The 20,240-nt window shown below is 34.2% G+C and overlaps 1 protein-coding gene across 2 annotated transcripts in view; it reads left to right on the forward strand.

Moving 5' to 3' along the window:
• The window catches only part of LOC136034006 (protein grainyhead-like), a 36,874-nt gene extending 17,890 nt beyond the window's left edge, over window positions 1-18,984 (forward strand). Inside the window, exons 3-9 of one of the 2 annotated variants that reach the window (XM_065715049.1) lie at window positions 2,505-2,684; window positions 6,350-6,402; window positions 8,283-8,351; window positions 12,317-12,385; window positions 13,250-13,448; window positions 16,842-16,909; window positions 18,088-18,984. In XM_065715049.1, coding sequence (XP_065571121.1) covers window positions 2,556-2,684; window positions 6,350-6,402; window positions 8,283-8,351; window positions 12,317-12,385; window positions 13,250-13,448; window positions 16,842-16,909; window positions 18,088-18,217 — 717 coding nt within the window. In that variant the 5' untranslated portion in view covers window positions 2,505-2,555 and the 3' untranslated portion in view covers window positions 18,218-18,984. The remainder of the gene's footprint in view (window positions 1-2,504; window positions 2,685-6,349; window positions 6,403-8,282; window positions 8,352-12,316; window positions 12,386-13,249; window positions 13,449-16,841; window positions 16,910-18,087) is intronic. The other variant, XM_065715050.1, reaches the window with a different exon arrangement.
• The last annotated feature ends 1,256 nt before the right edge of the window (window positions 18,985-20,240 follow it).

Genomic DNA, 20,240 nt, shown 5'->3' on the forward strand with positions numbered 1-20,240 from the left:
GTTTTTTATTGGTTTTTACCTTTATTTTAGCTTATTTTTCAGTTTTTTCCTTTTTTTTAGTTTTTTTTTATTTTTTATTTTTTTTAGTTTTTTACCTTTTTTTAGTTTTTTTAGTTTTTTTAGTTTTTTAGCTTTTTTACTTTTTTTATTAGTTTTTAGTTTTTTTTTGTAGTTTTTGCCTTTTTTTTAGTTTTTTCAGTTTTTTTTTTAGTTTTTTATTGGTTTTTACCTTTATAGTTTTTTTAGTTTTTTAGCTTTTTTATTTTTTTTATTAGTTTTTAGTTTTTTTTTGTAGTTTTTGCCTTTTTTTAGTTTTTTCAGTTTTGACGTCACCTAATCCAGTTTTTTCAGGTGACGTCACCTGACACATCCATCCACACATCCATCCACACATCCACAGACAGACAACTTATTTTTATATATATAGATATATATATATATATATATATATATATATATATATATATATATATATATATATATATATATATATATATATATATATATATATATATATATATATATATATATATATACGATTTTTTGACACGTGTATGGTAATTGATAGACTGCCATTTGCGGAATTATAGTGTTGATAGCGCAAGGTTTTTATCATCTCCTGTGCAAGTGGGAAAATGCCCACCAGTAATTCTCAAGGTTCGCTGAACTTCGACCCAAATTGCGATTAGCCAAAATTTGACCTCCGCAGACGGTAATAAAGTTTTCAGCTTGAATTGCATTGTACTGTAAGATTGATCTAAAAGAAATACAAAAAAAAATTGTCCTTTTTTGAGTTGGTGCTATCACATGTCTTATTTTAATTAATACCTTCACTAACAGATCTTGTCCTGAATATTAATACTGTATATGACTCTAGTTTCTGTTTGTATTTGGAAAGTCTACTTGATTTTATTTCGTTGTTTGATAAGTTTATTTCTTATTAAGGGCCTATCCCAAAAAAGAGAACGGTTCTTTTCAAGGCGAAAAAACTTGTTGATAAATAAGGCACTTTGTTCTTAGACTTGTATCTTAGCTTGGACAAAACAGATTATCTTTAAAATATTTCAATCTAAAAATAAGAAACACTACGCGGTTTTATTTTCAACACTTAGAAACGAAGGGGATATAGGGGATTTAACCCTTTATGACTCACCGGGATTCAAACATTATAAAATTCTTTAAAACCGCGATAGTCTTACACCAAAATGAACTTTATCAAACGAAGGTCTTAAGTGACACACGAAAAGTTTTGAGTTTTACATATATGCAGGGGAAGGGGCTTGGACCCTTGCCCGGTTTTCGCCTTAATCATTTTAATAATTATATAATATTTAGTAATTAATGTTTTAATAATTATAGTAGTATTTCTTTTTTTTTAGTACCCAAATTCTTATTAGCCTTGGCAATTCCTGGTTTAGACTGCATGACTTTTTTTTATCACATGTTTAGTATAGCTCTGTTCATCTAGTATTTGTATGACCTACCTTTAGTCATACTTCGTCTTTTGTTTGTCATGCATGTACATATGTATGTACGTTATATACAGGGGTGTAATTTGCTATGGGATAGGGGGACAACTGCCCCCTCCAGATCCAAGTTTGCCCCTCCCCATACCTAAGTTTGCCCCCCCCCCTCCCATCTGAAATTTAGTTAATGCAAAAAAATCTTGTCAAAAATAAGAAAAACCTGCACAATTCATCCAGAGAAACAGGTCAGTTTTCTTGTGTCTTTATGGTTCTATATGGCTCATTTTTCAGTTTTCATTGTCATTTTTACTTGATTTGGGAAAAGTGGCTCCAAATTTCGCCCCCCCCCCCAGGATTTTGACGAATATTTCGCCACTGGTTATATGTACGTTTAGTCATATGTTTGACAGTCATACTTGTCATACATACTTTTGTCACATGTTTAGTATAGCTATGAACATAAAGTATTTGTATGACCTATGTTGTGTCATATTTTGTCTTTTGCTTCATGAAGTTTTGCAGTAGTCTGCAAACTTCTCTGAAAATGAATAAATTGAGTTCGAAAAAAGTGACACGTCACGTAAAGTTTCAAAATCAAAGTATGCTGAGATTTTATTCGGAGGAGGAGGTTAAGCCTCCAGGTTCTTCTTTGTGAGGGAGGGGTTTTTAAGTCCATGGAGAATTACTTTCAGTCTCCAGGTTCTTCTTAGTGAGGGGGGGGGGGGGGTCTGAGTTCGTGGAGAATGAGTTTCAGCCTTCAAACTCTGTAGTAAAATATTAAATTATCGGTTTCGGCTATTTAAAATTCCTTTAGATTTGGGGGGGGGGGGGGTTGGCGGGTCTAATGAGAATATACTGAATTTTATGAGTTTCTTGCTACTAATGTACAGACAAATACTGAAAAAAATGTGCACAAGGATTCGGGATTTTTTTTCTATATGTGTTAGCCGGATTAAGAGTAGTTAAGTCGGATCCGATTTATGACTCCATGGTATAGAAACTTCCGTACAGAGACATAATTACCGGTATTTCTTAAAGGGTGCAGAAAGGAAAACACGGGATGAAGAGCGGCGAGCTGCCAAACGAAAGATGGCGCAGTCAGTCAGATCAAAGCGAATTGATGAATTATATCACTCTCCGTGTGAAAGGTCAGAATTTTACAGTATGGCTGACCTTTTACGACAACCAGTTCTTTTCACACCCTCCGAAGATGAAAAAGTAAGTTTGTTTTTTTTTTTTTTTTGGTCTTCAGTTGAGCTTCCTGTTTTTGCTTTTGGCATGAAAAATATTTTTTTTCTCCATGGTAAATCTTTGAACTTTATGCAAAGCAATTTAAACGGAAGAAAAATTCTATCTAGTGTACAAGAAGAAACAAAAATTTATACTTTGCAACACTTTTTTATTATTTGTATTTGTCTTTAAAATACATCTTTCGGTCCAATACCGATTAAATATTGAAATTAAAGGCTCTGACATAAAAAAATTGCATCATCTGTCTCTAAGAAAAACATGGTGATTGAATAAATAAAATTAAGGTAGGGGTTCTATATATTCATTAAAATATAGCTGGGGAAGGGCAAGAATTTGTTTTTCTATTTAACGAATAAAGATAAAAAAAAAATGTTTTTCAAAATCTAGCGAAGAAGACGAAACATTTCATTTTTCATTCCGATTTTTTTCAATGAAAATATAAAGAAAAATTCTAAATCTAAGGAGGAGGGGAAAAAATTTAGAAGGCAGTTGCAATCCCTGCCTCTCTTCTAATTTGTGCCCCTGAACTAAAGTCCGAAGATGTTTATGTTCTTATTTTTTCTAAGTTAGAATGAAACAATTAAATTCAGGTCTCTAAATATCTTTCATAGGTTGTGTTACCATATTCGCTAATTCTGTTACCAATTTGCCAAATCTGTACGTTTTCTTTGTTTGTATAGTTTTTGCGCAGTCCTATGGAGATAGTCCTATGGAGAAGCAACTATGGAGATAGAAAAAAAAGAATAGAGACCCGATTCTGAAAATAATGAAAATGAATGAAATAATGAATGAAGCGTAAGAATGAAATAAATAGCGAAATCTATTTATTTCAATGACGTTTGAATTGTGAGAATGACGTGAGACTTCTTCCGCTATTTTTATTTCTATGGCATATACCCTCATTTGGATGTCAATGACGTTGTAAGCCGGCAGTAGCGGGCTCCTTTCCATGGACAAAATTTGAATTGTGATCTGAACCAAATTTGCGAAAGAAATGTAAAAGAAGTAATCAAAAGTAAAAAAAAAAAATATTGAAAATTGGTTGTCTTAGGTGATGCCAATGACCTATAATAACATATGGCCTATTACTATGACCGATGTGCCAATCATTGCTTTGTTGGAAAATAGGGTGATATTGAATTGACCATATTTGGTTGAATATAGAAGGGCAGAAGGCTAAAAAATGTTAATAAGTGTATAAATATTTGTATTTATACCATTTTTTTTGTTGACCAGAATGAAATCTCGTTTACCCTATCCTGGAATAGAAGAATGGAATAAATAATGAGAACTTCGAGAATCTGGAGTTTTGGAATCGACTCTATTTCTAATTTTATGGCATATATCGAAATATGGATATCGGGCGTTATAAGCAAGGCCGTATCCAAGGGGGTTAGGGATTACGAACACCCCCTCCTCTGACAAGCTTATCCGACAAGTAAAAACATACAAAATTCGTATAAATAAATTTGTGATGTCTTTTTGAAGTTTTTTTTTAAGATTTAGGATGATATAATCAACTAATGATTCCACCAGGGATTGACCTAAGGGGAATGCCAGTGACCTACGTACCAATGACTGCTTTGTTGAAAAATGGGGAATTTTGAACATGCAATACATGATTTGATAGAAAAAGGCAAAAAGGAAAGAAGTGTAAATATGTATACAAAAAGAAGTGTAAAAAAATGCTACAAAAAGGCAAAAGGGAAAGAAGTGTAAAAAAAATGCTACAAAAGGGCAAAAGGGAAAGAAGTGTAAATATGTATACAAATATATTTTTTTGTACTGCATAACGTTGTTATTTTCTCTTCTCTCTTTTTTTTTAATAGTATGAAAAGGCCATTTAGACTCGAAGGAAGAAAATTTGAGAACTTTGTTTGAATCTGTTCTCTCTTTTATTTCTAATTCTATGGTATGTATCCAGTGACCTACGTACCAATGACTGCTTTGTTGAAAAATGGGGAATTTTGAACATGCAATACATGATTCGATAGAAAAAGGCAAAAAGGAAAGAAGTGTAAATATGTATACAAAAAGAAGTGTAAAAAATTGCTACAAAAAGGCAAAAGGAAAAGAAGTGTAAAAAAAATGCTACAAAAGGGCAAAAGGGAAAGAAGTGTAAATATGTATACAAATATATTTTTTTGTACTGCATAACGTTGTTATTTTCTCTTCTCCCTTTTTTTTAATAGTATGAAAAGGCCATTTAGACTCGAAGGAAGAAAATTTGAGAAATTAGTTTGAATCTGTTCTCTCTTTTATTTCTAACTCTATGGTATGTATTTACATTTAGATATTCCTAAAAAAAAAAAATAAATAAAAAAATAAAAAAATGTAGTGTAATCCAAACTGAAGCCTTGTGAATTGGCCAGGATTTACCAACAGGCACGGACCTAGGGGTGCTCAATGTCAGGTGGCGCGATAAATTGTTACCGAGTGACTTTTTTCTCAATAAAAATTGAAATGATGTGATTTATCGTCAAAGTGCTAGATGTGCCCCGCCACCATACTGTCAATTCGCAGAAAAGTGATTTTAAAATAAAATAAGAATTTTGTGGCCACTTATAAACCGTCAGGTGTCACAAGGTGTCACTTACCGTCTTTACTAATATTACTACCTAGATAAGTGAAGCCGTTCACTTGTTTTATCTTCTCGTTACCCAACATCGCCATTCAAATATTTTTTTGAAAAATATAAAATTCATTTCCGTAAATTGATCTTCCATCATAATAAGAAAAGGAAGAATAGTGGGACAGACAGTAAAAACGTCCATGACAAACGTCATGACAACAGTAAAAACGTCCATGACAAACGTCATGACAACGTTAAAAACGTCCATGACAAGTTGCTTATAACACTTACTTAATGCAGAAAAGTTTATACTATCTACAATCTCACCAACCAATCTCTCTTTTTCAAGGTCTTGCTTACCCTTTCACAATTGTTTTCTGTACCAAGAACAGTACCTGAGAGTTGAATATCACCTTTCATTACTTCTAGCTCATCAGTTGTGTCCTGTTCAGTGCTTTCATTTTCGGGTTTTCCCGAAGCCTCAAAGCTTTAAATCCGGCCCTGTGTTTTTGGGTTTGTTTGTGTTCCATTATGAAAGTTATTTTATTATCTTTTTCATGTTTTAACTTGCATGAAAGAACTCATTTCTTCATTTATTCATGAAAGAAACACTTTCTATGAAGTATTTTTTTTTTTGGGGGGGGGGGGAAGAGTTCAGTTCAGATAAGAAATCTTCAACAAATTAACAAATTTAGCAATACTGACCACTGGCAAAAATAAAAGAACATAATGGTCATATTATACATGCAACAAATCCAAAATTGGCTCCATTTTATACACAAAAAAAACATAATAGGGTGGCTTACATAGATTCATAGAAAAGAAAACCAGAAAAAAAGAAACATAAAGCATAAAACATAAAGCATAAAGCATAAAACATGAAACATAAAGCATAGTCGGAAATTTATCTTGAACCGAAGTTGGAATTACTTGAAGCTGTAATTGCAAATGTTGTTCATAATAATTAGTTCGTGAGACTTTTCAGTCTTTGGGTATTTTGTTTCTATGTTTTAATGTTTGTTTTTTTATTTTTTGATTCAATTTTTTGTTTGTGTTTCAGGTTGGGGGGCCATTGGATCTCCAAGGATTTTACATTGAACATCATGACCTAAGGTAATTTGGATATTTTTTTTCTCTTTTATACTTTAATAAGGGTTAGTTCATACTGTCTTAGTATGGTTTGGCTTCATTCCAAATCTAAAGGTGTTTGCAATGCAGGAATGTGTCCAGGAAACTTGTTCGGTGGAGGGGGGGGGGTCTAAAAGTATTGAAAACGCATCAAAAATGTGTTTCTGCATTTATTGTATTTATTGAGTCGAACAAACATTTGGGGGGGGGGTCCAACCCATTACCCCCTTCACTGAATGTAGCCTTGTTGCAGTGCTTCTTTTCTTAAAAACAAGTCACTGCTAGGTATATTTATTTGAAATATGCGAATTATTTATACTTAGTACCGCGAACGCCTAATATTATTCTGGTAGGGAGCTGAGTAGAGGCCTTGCTTTCAAAAATTCCACCAAAAATAGATGACCAACAAAAAAATGTACGAAATTAGAGGATGAATCGTAAAAATATTTAAAATTTGAGGAATGTGCGGGCAATAAATACCCATCTCTTTACCTAATTACCTACTTGTGTACTAATTGAATTAGATTATGGCTGTTCATTTTTTCTTAGAGGTCCCATTTGAGGAGGAAGGGTAACCTCTTAAGGCTAAAACGTATGCCATAAATGCAAAAAAAAAGTGAAACTTTCCTGAAAACATGGTAGAAACAAGGTAAGCCCTTTTCAGGATAAGAAAGGGTAAACCGTCCCCACTCCCTTCCAGAAAAAGAAACGAACCTCAAAATAAGATTTGAAAAATGCTCCAAAATTTGCTCTAAAATTTGAAAAATGTTTGGTTGCAAAAACATAATAAAGCATATAATTTCTAGTTATAGTAAGAAAAGCAAAAGAAACGTAAATAAGAGTAAAGACGATATATTTCTACATAATTTCTAATTTCTACATAATTTCTAGTTGGAGCTAAAAAAAAAAGCAAAAGAAATGAAGTAAGGAATATAGACGATTTTACTATTACATTAACCAGTGTTTGCGAAAAATTTATAGTTTCCAGTAGATGGTATCAGTTGACACCAATTATAGGCATAAAAGAAAACTCTTACTATGATTATTTTTCAGTTAAGTGTGTATAGTTACACTATGTATAGCTATGTTGTTTTGTTTTTTTTTTTTACTTGACCTCCGTAAAAAAAAAAAAAAAAAAAACGAAATAATGATGTGTTTTATATATAATTGAGACATGTGAGTGCCCATAATGCCTATCCATATACAATCGAAACGAAAATATGTTAAAAATTGCTTTTTTGTTTTTTTCGTTGATAAAGGGTTCCAGATGAGAAATATTCGTACTTTTTTTTAATTAAGGAAGTTTTAATTTTTTCACATTAAACATTTTTTTACATTACTTTTAATTTTACGCTAATTTCTTGTTCAAAAATTTACCTGTTTAATTCATTTTCGTTTGCCATGTTTTCCATTTAATTCACTTGAATTTGCCCCCCCCCCCCCCATGTCAAACCCCACATCCATGCTCATTTGATATCCAACGAGGGAAAAAGGAGACGGGGTTCACCCAGGGTTTCTGAATAATAACAAATATTAATACGCCCCTCCTGGGTCCCCCCACCTGTGCACGTATTTATCATAAGCGTCAGCTTCATGGTTAAGTCTAACTCTTATACGTTGCTCAGTGCAGCTTAGCCCGCCTCCATGGATTGGTTTGGTGTGATCAGTTATGAATTAATTTGGATAAGGCATTTGTTTAGTTTTATCAGAAACTCCTTCATTTTCATGGCTAAACTCTCCAAAAATAATACTAAATAAAAAAAAACTCCTTAGAAACTCCTTTGTTTTCATGGCTAAACTCTCCAAAAATAATACTAAATAGAAAAAATGTTATCCACATGTACTGAAGCCAAAATCATTTTTAGACTTCGTGGATTGCCTCGACAAGTTACACCAGCACCAGTAATAGAAGCTTCACCAGATCCAGAACTTGGGTACGAATTTGTTTACTTGGTGCAGGATATTTAAATTTGAAACGTATTTTGTTCTGTGAAAGTCATTTTAGGTTCTTCGCTTTAAGGTTTTTGCTTTTTCATTACGCTTACAGGAGCAGGTTTACTGCAAACGCCATGAGAATATGTAACCAATGGCACTCCTCGTGGGTTTAGTGCATTAGGGTCAGGGTTGCCACAGACATCCAGTCCGTAATATTTTCGTTAAAGACTCACTGGAGTTATTTTGGTCCTCTAAATAACAAAAAACAAGTAGTGGATTTTTATTAGACGTTTCGAGATCAATGAATTCTTAAAGATTTTCAACTATAACATTTTGATTCATTAATGAAACGCAGAAAGTGAGGAATGAACTGGAGTTATGTTCTCTTAATAAAACAAGCTTTTAGCTAAATGCCGTCTTAACCAAGTGGTTTGTGTGCTTGACTTCAGACCCTTTGTCCACAAGGACAGAGGTTCGGTTTACAAGGACAGAGGTTCGAATCCTGGTGTCGCTGGTTATTTAGTTTGAACGGGGCATCAGTTGTGTGATTCAGCCAGAGTCTACCCAGCTGTAAATGGGTACCTAGATAAACTTGGGCAAGGAAAAAGGAAGTGTGTGCGAAAGCACAAGATGGCTGGCCTCCAACTCTCTATTACACTTCCTGGTTGTAGGAACATGAAGCGGAGATTAGCACCATCGGTAGGGTGTAAGGTTATCGGTGTAAAACCAATTTGTAAAACCAATTGTAGGAACATGAAGCGGAGATTTGCACCATCGGTAGGGTGTAGGGTATCGGTGTAAAACCAATTCTGAATTCTTTAGCTATATGCCAAATCAAAGAAATAAACTTGTAGTTTAGAATTGCTAATTTGAGTCTTTTAGTGCTTATTGTCGATTGACAATCCCAAAATTTCAGTCGTATGAATCAAAACCTAATTTCTGTGGCAACATTGTTCAGGGTAGCTGGCATTCTCTTGCTTAGCTATTAGTGAGCGTACCTCAAATTGATTTTGCTTAAAACAGACTTTTAGTTGAAAAAATGGTATTTGAGCCGTTCAGTGGCTAAATGGGCTATGGTAATTCAAAGGCGTGAATTATGAGATAAGTTTTTTACAGGATAGCCAAAGACTGAATTATAAATCTTTTTAATTTTTAATAACATATATGAGTTTTCCTATTTTAGTAAACCAAATTTAACCTCATGTCCAAATAAAACGTAAAAAATGTGGAGTGGACTAACATGAGGCTTTATTAATAAAACATGTAAGTGAGAGAACACGAAATACAACAAACGATGTTGCCGCAGGATAGTAAATTATTTTTTAACTGAAGTTTCGAATATTGTAAATAAATAGTAAGCATTAATTTTCAGGCACTAGACCATTCTTGCCTACCAAGTTGTTACACAACAGATGATTCAGCGGACATTAGCTTATGAATTTTTCCTTTTTTATTTTTCAAATTCGACATATAATCGGAATGCAACTGGTAGATTGTTTTTCGAAACCAGATATAATTGACTCATTTTTATCTAACTATTGAGATTATAAAGAAAACATACAATTGTCAGGAACGCCATAAGCAACTTTGTATTCAATTTTTTTTAGATAATCTTTTTTTTTATAAAATGTAAGCATTTTTTTTTTTTACTTTTGACAACTGGTCGCTGGCGAGTATTAGACCTTCAAGGCATTGTAAAAACAATCCAAAATCACTTTCTTCTTTCGTAGTACAAGCGAGAAAAAAGTGATTGGCCATTGGAGGCAAATAGCAAAAAGTCAGTGTTCCCTTAAAGACTTAATCAAATGGGGGAATTTATGGGAGTTTGATCTTCGGCGATTTGACAAAACAGTATAAATGATCCAGTTTATTAATAATATAACAATAATTTAATTCTCGGTAGAAGGGAAATGAGAACTACTAGCGCCATTGACACTGTAGTATCTGGTAACATCAAGAAAAGTAGAAAAATTCAAAGAACATTTGATGTTTGATATATGATTAATTAATTGTGCAATGCAATAGGATCAAAGCTGAAATTTTCCTGAAAGCAAAAAATTTCAGCTTTAATTTATAAGTATCTATGTAAGTATAATTAAATAATTGCTCTTTTAAGAATTATTTTAACCCAAAGTCAGTTGGCACAAAATACGCACATGTAAGCTTGGGAAAATTTTGGCTGGTTTGGTAGGGTATTTGGTTTTAAGCTAGTAGGCATACTAGCGACATTATTCTACTTTATTAATTTCCTTATATTTTGAAGTACCTGGAAAGGCGAGTATGTTGCAGTTCAGACTAAGCTTAAAAAAAGAGCATAATCCTCTAACGCTACCTGGTCATGGTGATCTTTCTTTTCCCCACTAGCGCCACTGTCCGCTCTTATAGTTTTCCCATGCTCTTTGCACCAAACGAGATACTGGGAATCCGATTATACCAATTAGTAGTAGTTAATTAAACGGAACAAACCCAAAAAGTTCAGTTAATCCTAATAGAATATAACCTTCGTATAACATTTAGCTTATATAATAGTATAATTTGGGGTGTATATTTTCATATTAGGGGGGGGGAGGAGGTAAAGTGTTTCGACAGCGTCCCTAAACTAACCACCACCTCCAGCCCCTAACGTATAAATATATAGCCCAAATTATACAAGTACAATGCATTCTGTCACCCGTCGTTTGTTTTTGTGGCTATGAAAACGGTTTTCTGAGATCCAACCTAAGCGTAATGCTTTGAGTGTGTTTCGTTTAGCCAACCGATCAATCGACATCCTTTTTTGTTGTTTGGGTCCATGTTGATGCGGGCGAGGCGTATACACAGAGGAGTGTCCTTCTGGCTCGTACTTTTCTTATGAAAATCATAATATCTATACGGTTTCTTCTAAAACTATATTATTAATTCTCTACCTAAAAAAAAAATATTCCAGCCTACTTGCCATGCTGCGGGCACATTGATGTCCATTAAACAACGATTGAGTAAAAAAAATTCCAAATAACTATATACGAGTAGTTCAGAGTACCATCGTGTCATCTATAATCTAATTTGAATTATTAAATAAAACTAACTGAATTTAAAGTAATCATGTTTGTGCTCAATCTGTCAATGTGTATCATATTTAATTGACTACGACTTGAGCACAAGACGAGATATTATCGACTTGAGCACAAGACGAGATATTGAGCACAAGACGAGATTATAGTTAAATATGAGAGCTTGGTTGTTATACTATGAGTTCAGATGTCAAGATTAAGGTGGAGAACTATTTGCTCAGAAATTTTGTATTCCTCATTATAAATCAGTTTGTCGAGAGACTGCCTACTCTATATCATCTGGCGATCTTGGAACGCCAGTTGTTTCGCCGCGCATGATACACATCTGCCATAATGCTTATACTTTCCGCCATTTGCTGCCTACTGCATAACTGCCATACTGCCATAACACATGAAATAATTATAACTCTCTCCTTGCATGTCACCTAGTCTACACTTATTTTTAATTTTGGCAGCCTTTAAGTTCTTTCTGACTTAACAGAAGGGCTGCTATGGTAGGACTGCCGTGAACATGTTTTTTTTATGATTTTTCTCGCCAATGGACGGTGTTCTTTCATTCTCATGCTAGCTACTGTAGTAATGTTGCTGTAGCGTGTACAATAGTTAAAAAGAATGTTTTTAATTCTTTTTCTATTTCTTATTTTTGCCAACCGAATATCCATTTCATGTCCTTTAAGGAACTGGCCCAGGAGTTTTATTAGGTTTCGTCTTGTCAAAGTGAAAAAATATCTATGCACGGGATAATGTCCTTTCTCCCCTCCCCTCAAAAAACTGCCTCCGAGCCAAAACAGCTACGTACGCTCCTCCTTCATCCCAATGAATTTATAAATAATTTAATAAAACTTAAATAATCCTAAAATAAGTGAAAATAAAAATAAAATAATAAGAAAATACTTAAGTACGATCATTTTTAGACTTCGTGGATTGCCTCGACAAGTTGCACCTACAGCAGCAATAGAAGTTTCGCCAGATCCTGAAATTGGGTACGAATTTATTTACTTGGTGTAGGTTTCCATGTAGCTTGCTCTGTTCAATCCTACCCATCTATGTTTTAATTTGGATTCTTTAGAAAAGTGATTGAGTGGAAGTTTTTTTTTAATGTTTGTTTTAGAAAATAACAACTTAAAATACAAAAAGTTTTTTTTGCTTAATGGTGGATTTGATACTCGTATTTTTCTTCCTTCTTGGATTATCTTGACTCCATCAATTGTCTTTGTTGAAAGCTTGAAGGGTATAACCTTGAAGGGTATGGAGTAGTGCTTCTACTTGAAAGAAAAAAAGTGACAATATTTTGTAAGACAATCGTAGACAATTTGATGAGATATGAAGCATGATTTGTCCCAAATCCTGCAATTGAGGTTGAGCCCTTTGCTAAAAGCTGAAAAGCATTCAATAGAATGAAAAAAAGTATGATAAAAAATTTACTTTAGAAAACCAATTGCGGCTAAATATTTACACATTGGAGGAGTGGGGGTAAAGTATAGTAGGTCTGCATGTAAAATGTGTTAACTACAATTATTCTGCATATTATGAAGTAAGAATTATTTTCTGGCTCACTTTACATACTTTACACCCCACCCCCCATTGTGCAAATATATAGCCCAAATATTTCCACCTATTCTGTTTCTTGTTTTGTCTTGTCTCACGCTCAGCTGAAAGAAACTAGCGAAAGAAACCGGTTTACAGTGCGTTCACGGATGAACAACATGAATGGTCGGTGCCATATCATACAAGTACCTTGTGTAATTTAAAACAGTCGAGGCCCAACCTTCCCCCCCTCCCTCCAAAAAAAGTACACTTGGCTTCTAAGCTGAGAACTCTAATTATTTATTTGTTTCTTTTTGTAGAAGAAGGCAGATAGAGCTTCCATCAGATCCGGATTTGGTTAGTTCACCTCATCTGTACTCGGGGGGTGCCGTTGTGAAACGGCGACGACTTAGGCCGCCTGAATATGAAGCTATACTGATTCATGTGCGTCAAGATGGAGAAGATATATTCACGTCACTTTATGTAGCACCGCCTACAGTTCAAGGCCTTGTGGGAGCGGTAAGTATTCCTGCCCTTTTCCCTAGAGTCTTTTTGAGTCTATTTCTTGGGGCCCTGTGTACTTCGAATTTCAACTTGGCGGGAAGTTGTAGGGGTAAATCGAAGCACGTCCAGTGTATCCCGGTTATCGAAATAGCGTATCTGCAACATCTATTTTATAGATAGGAACATCATAATAGCATATTAGCATTCATTTTTGGTGGGGAATCACTCGCCCCCCTCCAAAACTGAATTTTTAGCTTGGTCTCTCCTCCCTTTTATTAGCTGCATCAGGTATAGTATTTTGATCACCTTGCAACACATAACGTCATTTGGTTTACCTTGATGCTTACCTATAAATATGTTTTAAATTCCATAGTGCTGAAAGGGTTTAGGTGGATCTAAGAAAAAAATGTTTTGATTCGTGTTCAAGCCAAATGGCGTATCTCACACTCAATAATTCGCAAAAAAAGGAAATGTGTCTTCAGCTTTATTTGGGAACTTTTTCTTAAAGTAACTTTTTATTTTAATCAGTAAGGCATATCCCCAAATTCCAAATATTTTTGGGCTTGAGTCTTCTGCTTCAATAGTCTTTTTTACTTTTATTTATTTAATTTATGTAATACCATTGACAAAAATGGTTAGATATTCATTTTAAATTTAGAAGATAAAACTACCTTGACAATTTTAGCAGTATTACAATGCCAGACTTTATGCAATGTCGCAATTAAACTTTAATTGGTGTCTTGTATGTATGTGCACTTTTTATCGGTCAAGACAAATGGTTTTTACATGTCGTCAATTCTTGTCTTTTTAAGATTATATCGCCATTATTTATTGCTTTGATTTAAGGTGCTATTTAAGTTTTATGTTACAGCTGGGGTGCCCGTCATAATTTCTCCAGAGGGGGTGTAAGCCCAGGCACGTATGTAAGAATTTACCTGGTGGGAGGGGCACAAACGACAAACCAAACAACTAGTAGATTAAATGTAAAGAAAATTAATTTCTGCTATGTCATTGACGACCTTTTTACATTTTTTTTTCTTCGTTTGGATACGAAGAAATGAAAATATTAAAAGGAAAAAACATAAAATATCATATTTTACTTTCCCCCGCCCCCAGCTGAAATTTAATTTCTTCAGGAATCTTGTCAAAACTAAGATAAACAGATTAGGTTGTCTTGTCAGGGCTTGGGAGCACCTAAAAAGGATTTCGTAAGAGGAATAGGCCTGAAATTCCACTCTTGTCTATATGACTAGGCCAGTCTAAATAAATCTGGATAGAGGAAGGTGCAAGTCTAAAATACTTCCAGAAATGAATGTATTTTCCCCCCAAACGCTGCAAAATTGTGTATTTGTAGTACTCCATGGATATAGGGTGCTCGCTTTCCCCCCCCCCCCCCTTGTAAGACCCCCGTGCATTGCAGATAATTTCCAACTGTGCGTTACACTTTATCTTTGAGTTGTTAGCAGTGGTAAGTTCTGTCAACGGTGGATTTTGTAGGTTCAGACCAGGGTATAATTGACGATGGGGAAGGGTGGAGGGAACTGTCCCTTCCAGATTTTGGTTTAACTCCCCCTCCCAGTACTCCGATTTGCCCCCACCCCAGCTGAAATTTAGTTTCTTCAGGAATCTTGTCGAAACTAGATAGGCATGCATAATTTAAGCATCCAGAGAAACGGTCAGTTTTATTAATAAATCTATACGTTTATGGTGTTATATGGCTCATTTTTTAGTTTTCACTGTAATTTTTACTTCATTTGGTAAAATTGGCTCCAACTTTGCCCCTACCCAGGATTCTAATGAAATTACGCCACCGATTCAGACCCCAACCCACCCCTGAATTGATTCGTGTTGTTTAGCATATTTTACATAGGTTTCAAAGCATAATACCAATGAGTCCTTCTCTGATAAAATCCCTTGCTGAACCACAAAATCGCTGCTAGAACTGCTTAGGTAAGCTATTAGAACGAAAAGCTGGTTAGACTGTCTAAACAGAAGGTTCAGTTTGTAGGGCCATATCTACCTGCATAGTAGTTAATCTCACTCAAGCTAAGTCGATTATATGAGAGTGCACACAGAAAAACCGGTTTTAAACAGATCAAGCTTCTTGAGTGTAGTTGGTATAACACGTAAATACCAAAAAATTTTGTAGCCCCCTCCCCCTGAAAAAAAAATCCTAAATTTTCTCTTGGCTTTAAGGTAAGGTATGACCAGGGGCGAATCTCTAGCATTTTTATTGGGTGGGGAGCAAGAGGTGTCCATATCCGGATAGTCAAGGGGCATGGGATATATAATAATTTTTTCCACATTATTAGGGGGGAGGGGGGTCTCCGATGAAAAGTAGTGAAGGGTGTTCATGCGGAGGGTTTAGTTCTATTTCTCATTGTAAGGGGTTATTTCCAATATGCTTGTTTTTATTTTGAAGAAGCGAATTGAGCCACTTAGGTACACAACTGGATATACCAATTTTTACGATTATGGATATTTTGCTTTTAACCTTTTCTTCTTCTTTTGGATACGAAGAAACGAAAATGAAAATATTGAAAGGAAAAAAATATATCAAATTTCATATTTGTATTATTATTTTTATGTATATTATATGCATTTTTTATGTTATTTATATTTCTTCATCGGAATGAAAAAAAAATATAAAAAGCATATCTGTGTAATAGAATATATATATATATATATATATATATATATATATATATATATATATATATATATATATATATATATATATATATATCACATGGATGTGATTTTTAGAGATGTCTTTCTTTCCTATGAGAAAATATAAATAACATACATATAATAATATCTTATATATGTGCATATATATATATAAATACATATAATCAAATTATTTTTTTTCATAATTTTTTTCTTTATTGATATTTTTAGCTACATACTAGTCAATGAGCCACTCAGACGACATGCATAAAAAAGGGGGAAAGAGCGCATACTGTTTTGTAAGGGCTAGAGAAAATACATTTTGCCCACTCCCTTGAAACGCAAGGTCTTAAGTCCCCTCTTAACCCCTTCCTTTAAGAAATTTAGTGAAAGTTTCAGTTTGATCCCCCGCCGTGAGACAGGAAAGGATATGCTTTCCAAACTACGTAGAAATTTGTCACCTCTGAATGAAACCTATAAACTCTATAAAATTTATACAGTTAGGAATACTCGCTGGCCTTCAGGCTTGAGGCTTCAATACAAAAATACGCTCTCAGGTGAGGATCCAAAACCTATTGACTGTTGGTGTCGCTGATATATTTTCGGAAACAATTAATTCGTCTCTTGTATAACATTTTGTGATTGTTTCCAGATTAATGATTGGCTGGCAGTTACCGACATTTACTTATTACATAAATTCTTGTGTTTCTATATGATTTATTTTACTTTTTTTTATAGATTGTTGAAAAGTACAAAATGTCAGCTGAAACCATTCGAGGCCTATACAGGAAAAATAGGATTAATGGGTAAGTTGCTCTTAAAATTGATTTTGTTGTACATTACAATTGATGTCACATAATGCCTTTGGACTTCTTACAATTGTTTTATGAATAAATCTTTCCTTCTTTAAATCGTTCTCAGTAAACTAGAGTATTTTGTTTTTGCTTTATATCATTTTCGAGTAAACGTTGGAAATAAATGAGAGATAATCCTCCTCCCCCCCCCTGTGTTTATATGTGTGCCCCTTTTCCCCACCCCATGACAGGATCCATTGTTAGTTTATAGGAGTGAATTAAATAATATAGTAGGTTAGATAGTTGCAGCTTTCAAACATACTTTTTTGGAGTTACTTAAAGTTAGCATGTAAATACCAAAGCCTAGGTATGAAATTTGAAAGTGCCATTTCAGGTAGTATTATCTTAGCTGTCTGTCAATGGAAGGGAGGGGGGGCTAAAATTTTACAAATAAAATACCTTTACTTGGTATTTCTATTTAAGAAAATTGAAAACTCAACAAAACTGCTCTCCCCCTCCCTCCTTACATTGCAAGAAAACCTTGCCATCCCCCTTTTCTTGGTATTTTTATTCAAGAAAATTGAAAATTCAACAAAATTGTCCCCTCTCTCCCTGCCTTTATTAAAAAAAAACTTTTGCCCTCCCCCTACATGCCATATCAGGCAGTTAGTCATTAATTAGCCAATCGGGGAATTTTATTACGTAATTCTTTAGATTTGGAGTAGAGTACTCTAGGGCAAGTAATTTGCCCTTTGGATTATAGTTATTATTTGAATGAAAATGTGTATAAGTGTTGGTGTATGTGTTACCTTCATTATCTGAAGGATATATATTTTCTTTAAGGTCAAATCATCCCCCAATCACTCATGGTTACGTCTCAAGGATGCATCTATGGCAGGGAAATACGCAGGTAGGGAAAGCTGGAATGCTTATTTGATGAGGGGGCTTCTGAGCCGTCTGAACGTAAAAAAAGGAAGCTTTACTCAGTTTTACACTAAAGTAAATCCCAAAAGGTTGAATTAATTTTTTTCGGATTTTTGCTGAAAAAGAAACAATGTGTATATTGTAACACTGTATAGCGTAACACTTCTCAACTTTCTTGAGAAGAATTTTTCAAATCAATTTTACCTGGATAAAGCCCCTTTTGAATCACTCAGTCGATCTACAAATAAATTTTTCTTTTCTTCCAGTGCTGTATCAAGATTGGACGACAACGTTCTGAAGCATTACTGCAATGAAGAATTGTTTCACATGGATATCACGCGAACGGACAGTGACGGACTTTACGACGTCACTTTTGTGGAATTAGATCTGTCTTAGTACAAATAAAAAGCAAAGCCTTAAATTTGTGTTTTGATTGCAACACGAATTTGTGTTTGATTTGTGTTTGACAACGTCTTATACCATGACAAAAAATGTTATGCTCAATGTGGGATAAATCGTGTGCCTTTCCTAAACACTTGAGAAAACGGGCATTATGAGTGCACAGCGTTTCGCGCTGTTCGCCTAAAACAAAACCAGTGTTTCTTTTTGTTGTGTAAAGTGCCATGTTTGTGCCACGGCATATAAACGCCAGTTTGTAGTTAAGACATTAGTGTGTGTTATTCATGTGCCTTAATTTACCTGAACAATAGTCTTTTGCAGTGCGGGATTTGAGTGTTGATTATTTTGTATCTTTTAAATCGCTTACTTTAAGTAGCAGTTTTTGTGTTTTTAGACATTATGCTTTGTTTAACAAATATAAATACTAATTTTTGACAGGTTTAAAAAAAATGATTTGTTTAAATTTATGGTTTTAGCATCAAACTAAATTGTAAAAATATATGTATATATGAGTCCTATTTTTTTTTTCACCAAGTGTGTATGATCTGGGAAGCTTAAATGGCGAAAATACTCGATATACACTGATAAAGACCTTAGAAACAGGAATTCACTGGAGAATGTTTTTTTTTGGGGGGAGGGGTAATTTCATTAAACACCACCCCCATAACCTGACAGGGATTTTTGAAAAAATGCGGTCAATTTGCCTCAAAGATTTTGCTTTGGATTTTACTGCATATCTGAAAAATTAAAGGTTTTCTTTTCAACTTAACAGTAGTTTTATATTGACTAACTTGGCACACGGAATTGGTATGCTTAATATCCATAAGAACCTATTCTTGCTCCCTGATTGGTGTATTGTTTTAGCTAGCCATTGTTACGGTATGGCTACGTTTAAACCCTATAGCACTGTCAATATTTGACTGGCTACAAGGTCGTATCCAGAGGTGGGGGCAGGGGGTTTGACCCCGCCCCTCCCCTCTACGAAATGTTTGTCCGACTAGTAAAAACGTAACAAAAATGAATGTAAACAAATTTTCGATGTGCTTTTTAAAGTTTTTGTGACCCCCCCTCCCCCCCCCCAGAAAAAGATCCTGGATACGTTCTTGACTGCCTGAGTGATATTTTATATTGCAAAATCTTGCTTTTTTATGAAATATTTCTGAGGTATTAGAAAGTAGAAAGCCGTCAAGTCTATTAAGTTCATTCTGGGCAACAGGAGTTCCACAGAAATCCGTTATTCAACTGTCAACATTATTCAACTGTGGTATTCATAAGGTGTAACATAACATTTTTTTACTAATTGAGATGTGCTAACCCGCTTGAAGTCACCGGCAGTATTTCCACCACCCTGATTTTTTTTTATTTCCCGAATTTGCGCAAAAAGAAAGTGAGATCTCCAAAATCGCCGAAAATAAATAATTTGTGTTAACGTTCGTGAATTCACGAGCGTTAATTATCAGAAAGATTTCGATGAACTCGATTTCATTTTAGAAAAAAATTATAACTAATTCTAAAACACTTCCGAATAATAGAAGCACGCCTTGGCATGCTTATCTGGTTTTCTGTTTTCCGTATAATTGAGTCTCAAAATATCTTTAGAAATGTTTCTTGTTTCCAAAAAAAAATTAACACTTCTGAAAATCGGAGCTTTTGATAATATTTTTTGTTATTGTTGTGGAGAAAGGGCATTTGGGTATCTGAAAAGCTCTATTACAATAGCAAAATTGCACTGTAGCAATTATTTTTATATTCCTATACCGGAAAACATTTCCGAATATTCATTTCTTACGGTTATTGAGGAATAGATCACAAAAACTTTAAAGCAGAAGTGTCTCTCCGCAAAACCTTTTGGAATCGAGTTAACAGAACGAATGTTGATCTTGCGATTTTATGATGGCTGACACAATCAAAATTTCAAATCTATATTTGAGCATAGACAATTTATCGTGTAACTAAATAGCCTATGTACAGAGGCTGTATAGCCTTTGTATATAGACTGTGTAGTGTAGGCTATTTTTCT

This window comes from Artemia franciscana, chromosome 12 (assembly GCF_032884065.1).
Source record: "Artemia franciscana chromosome 12, ASM3288406v1, whole genome shotgun sequence".
NCBI lineage: Eukaryota > Metazoa > Arthropoda > Branchiopoda > Anostraca > Artemiidae > Artemia > Artemia franciscana.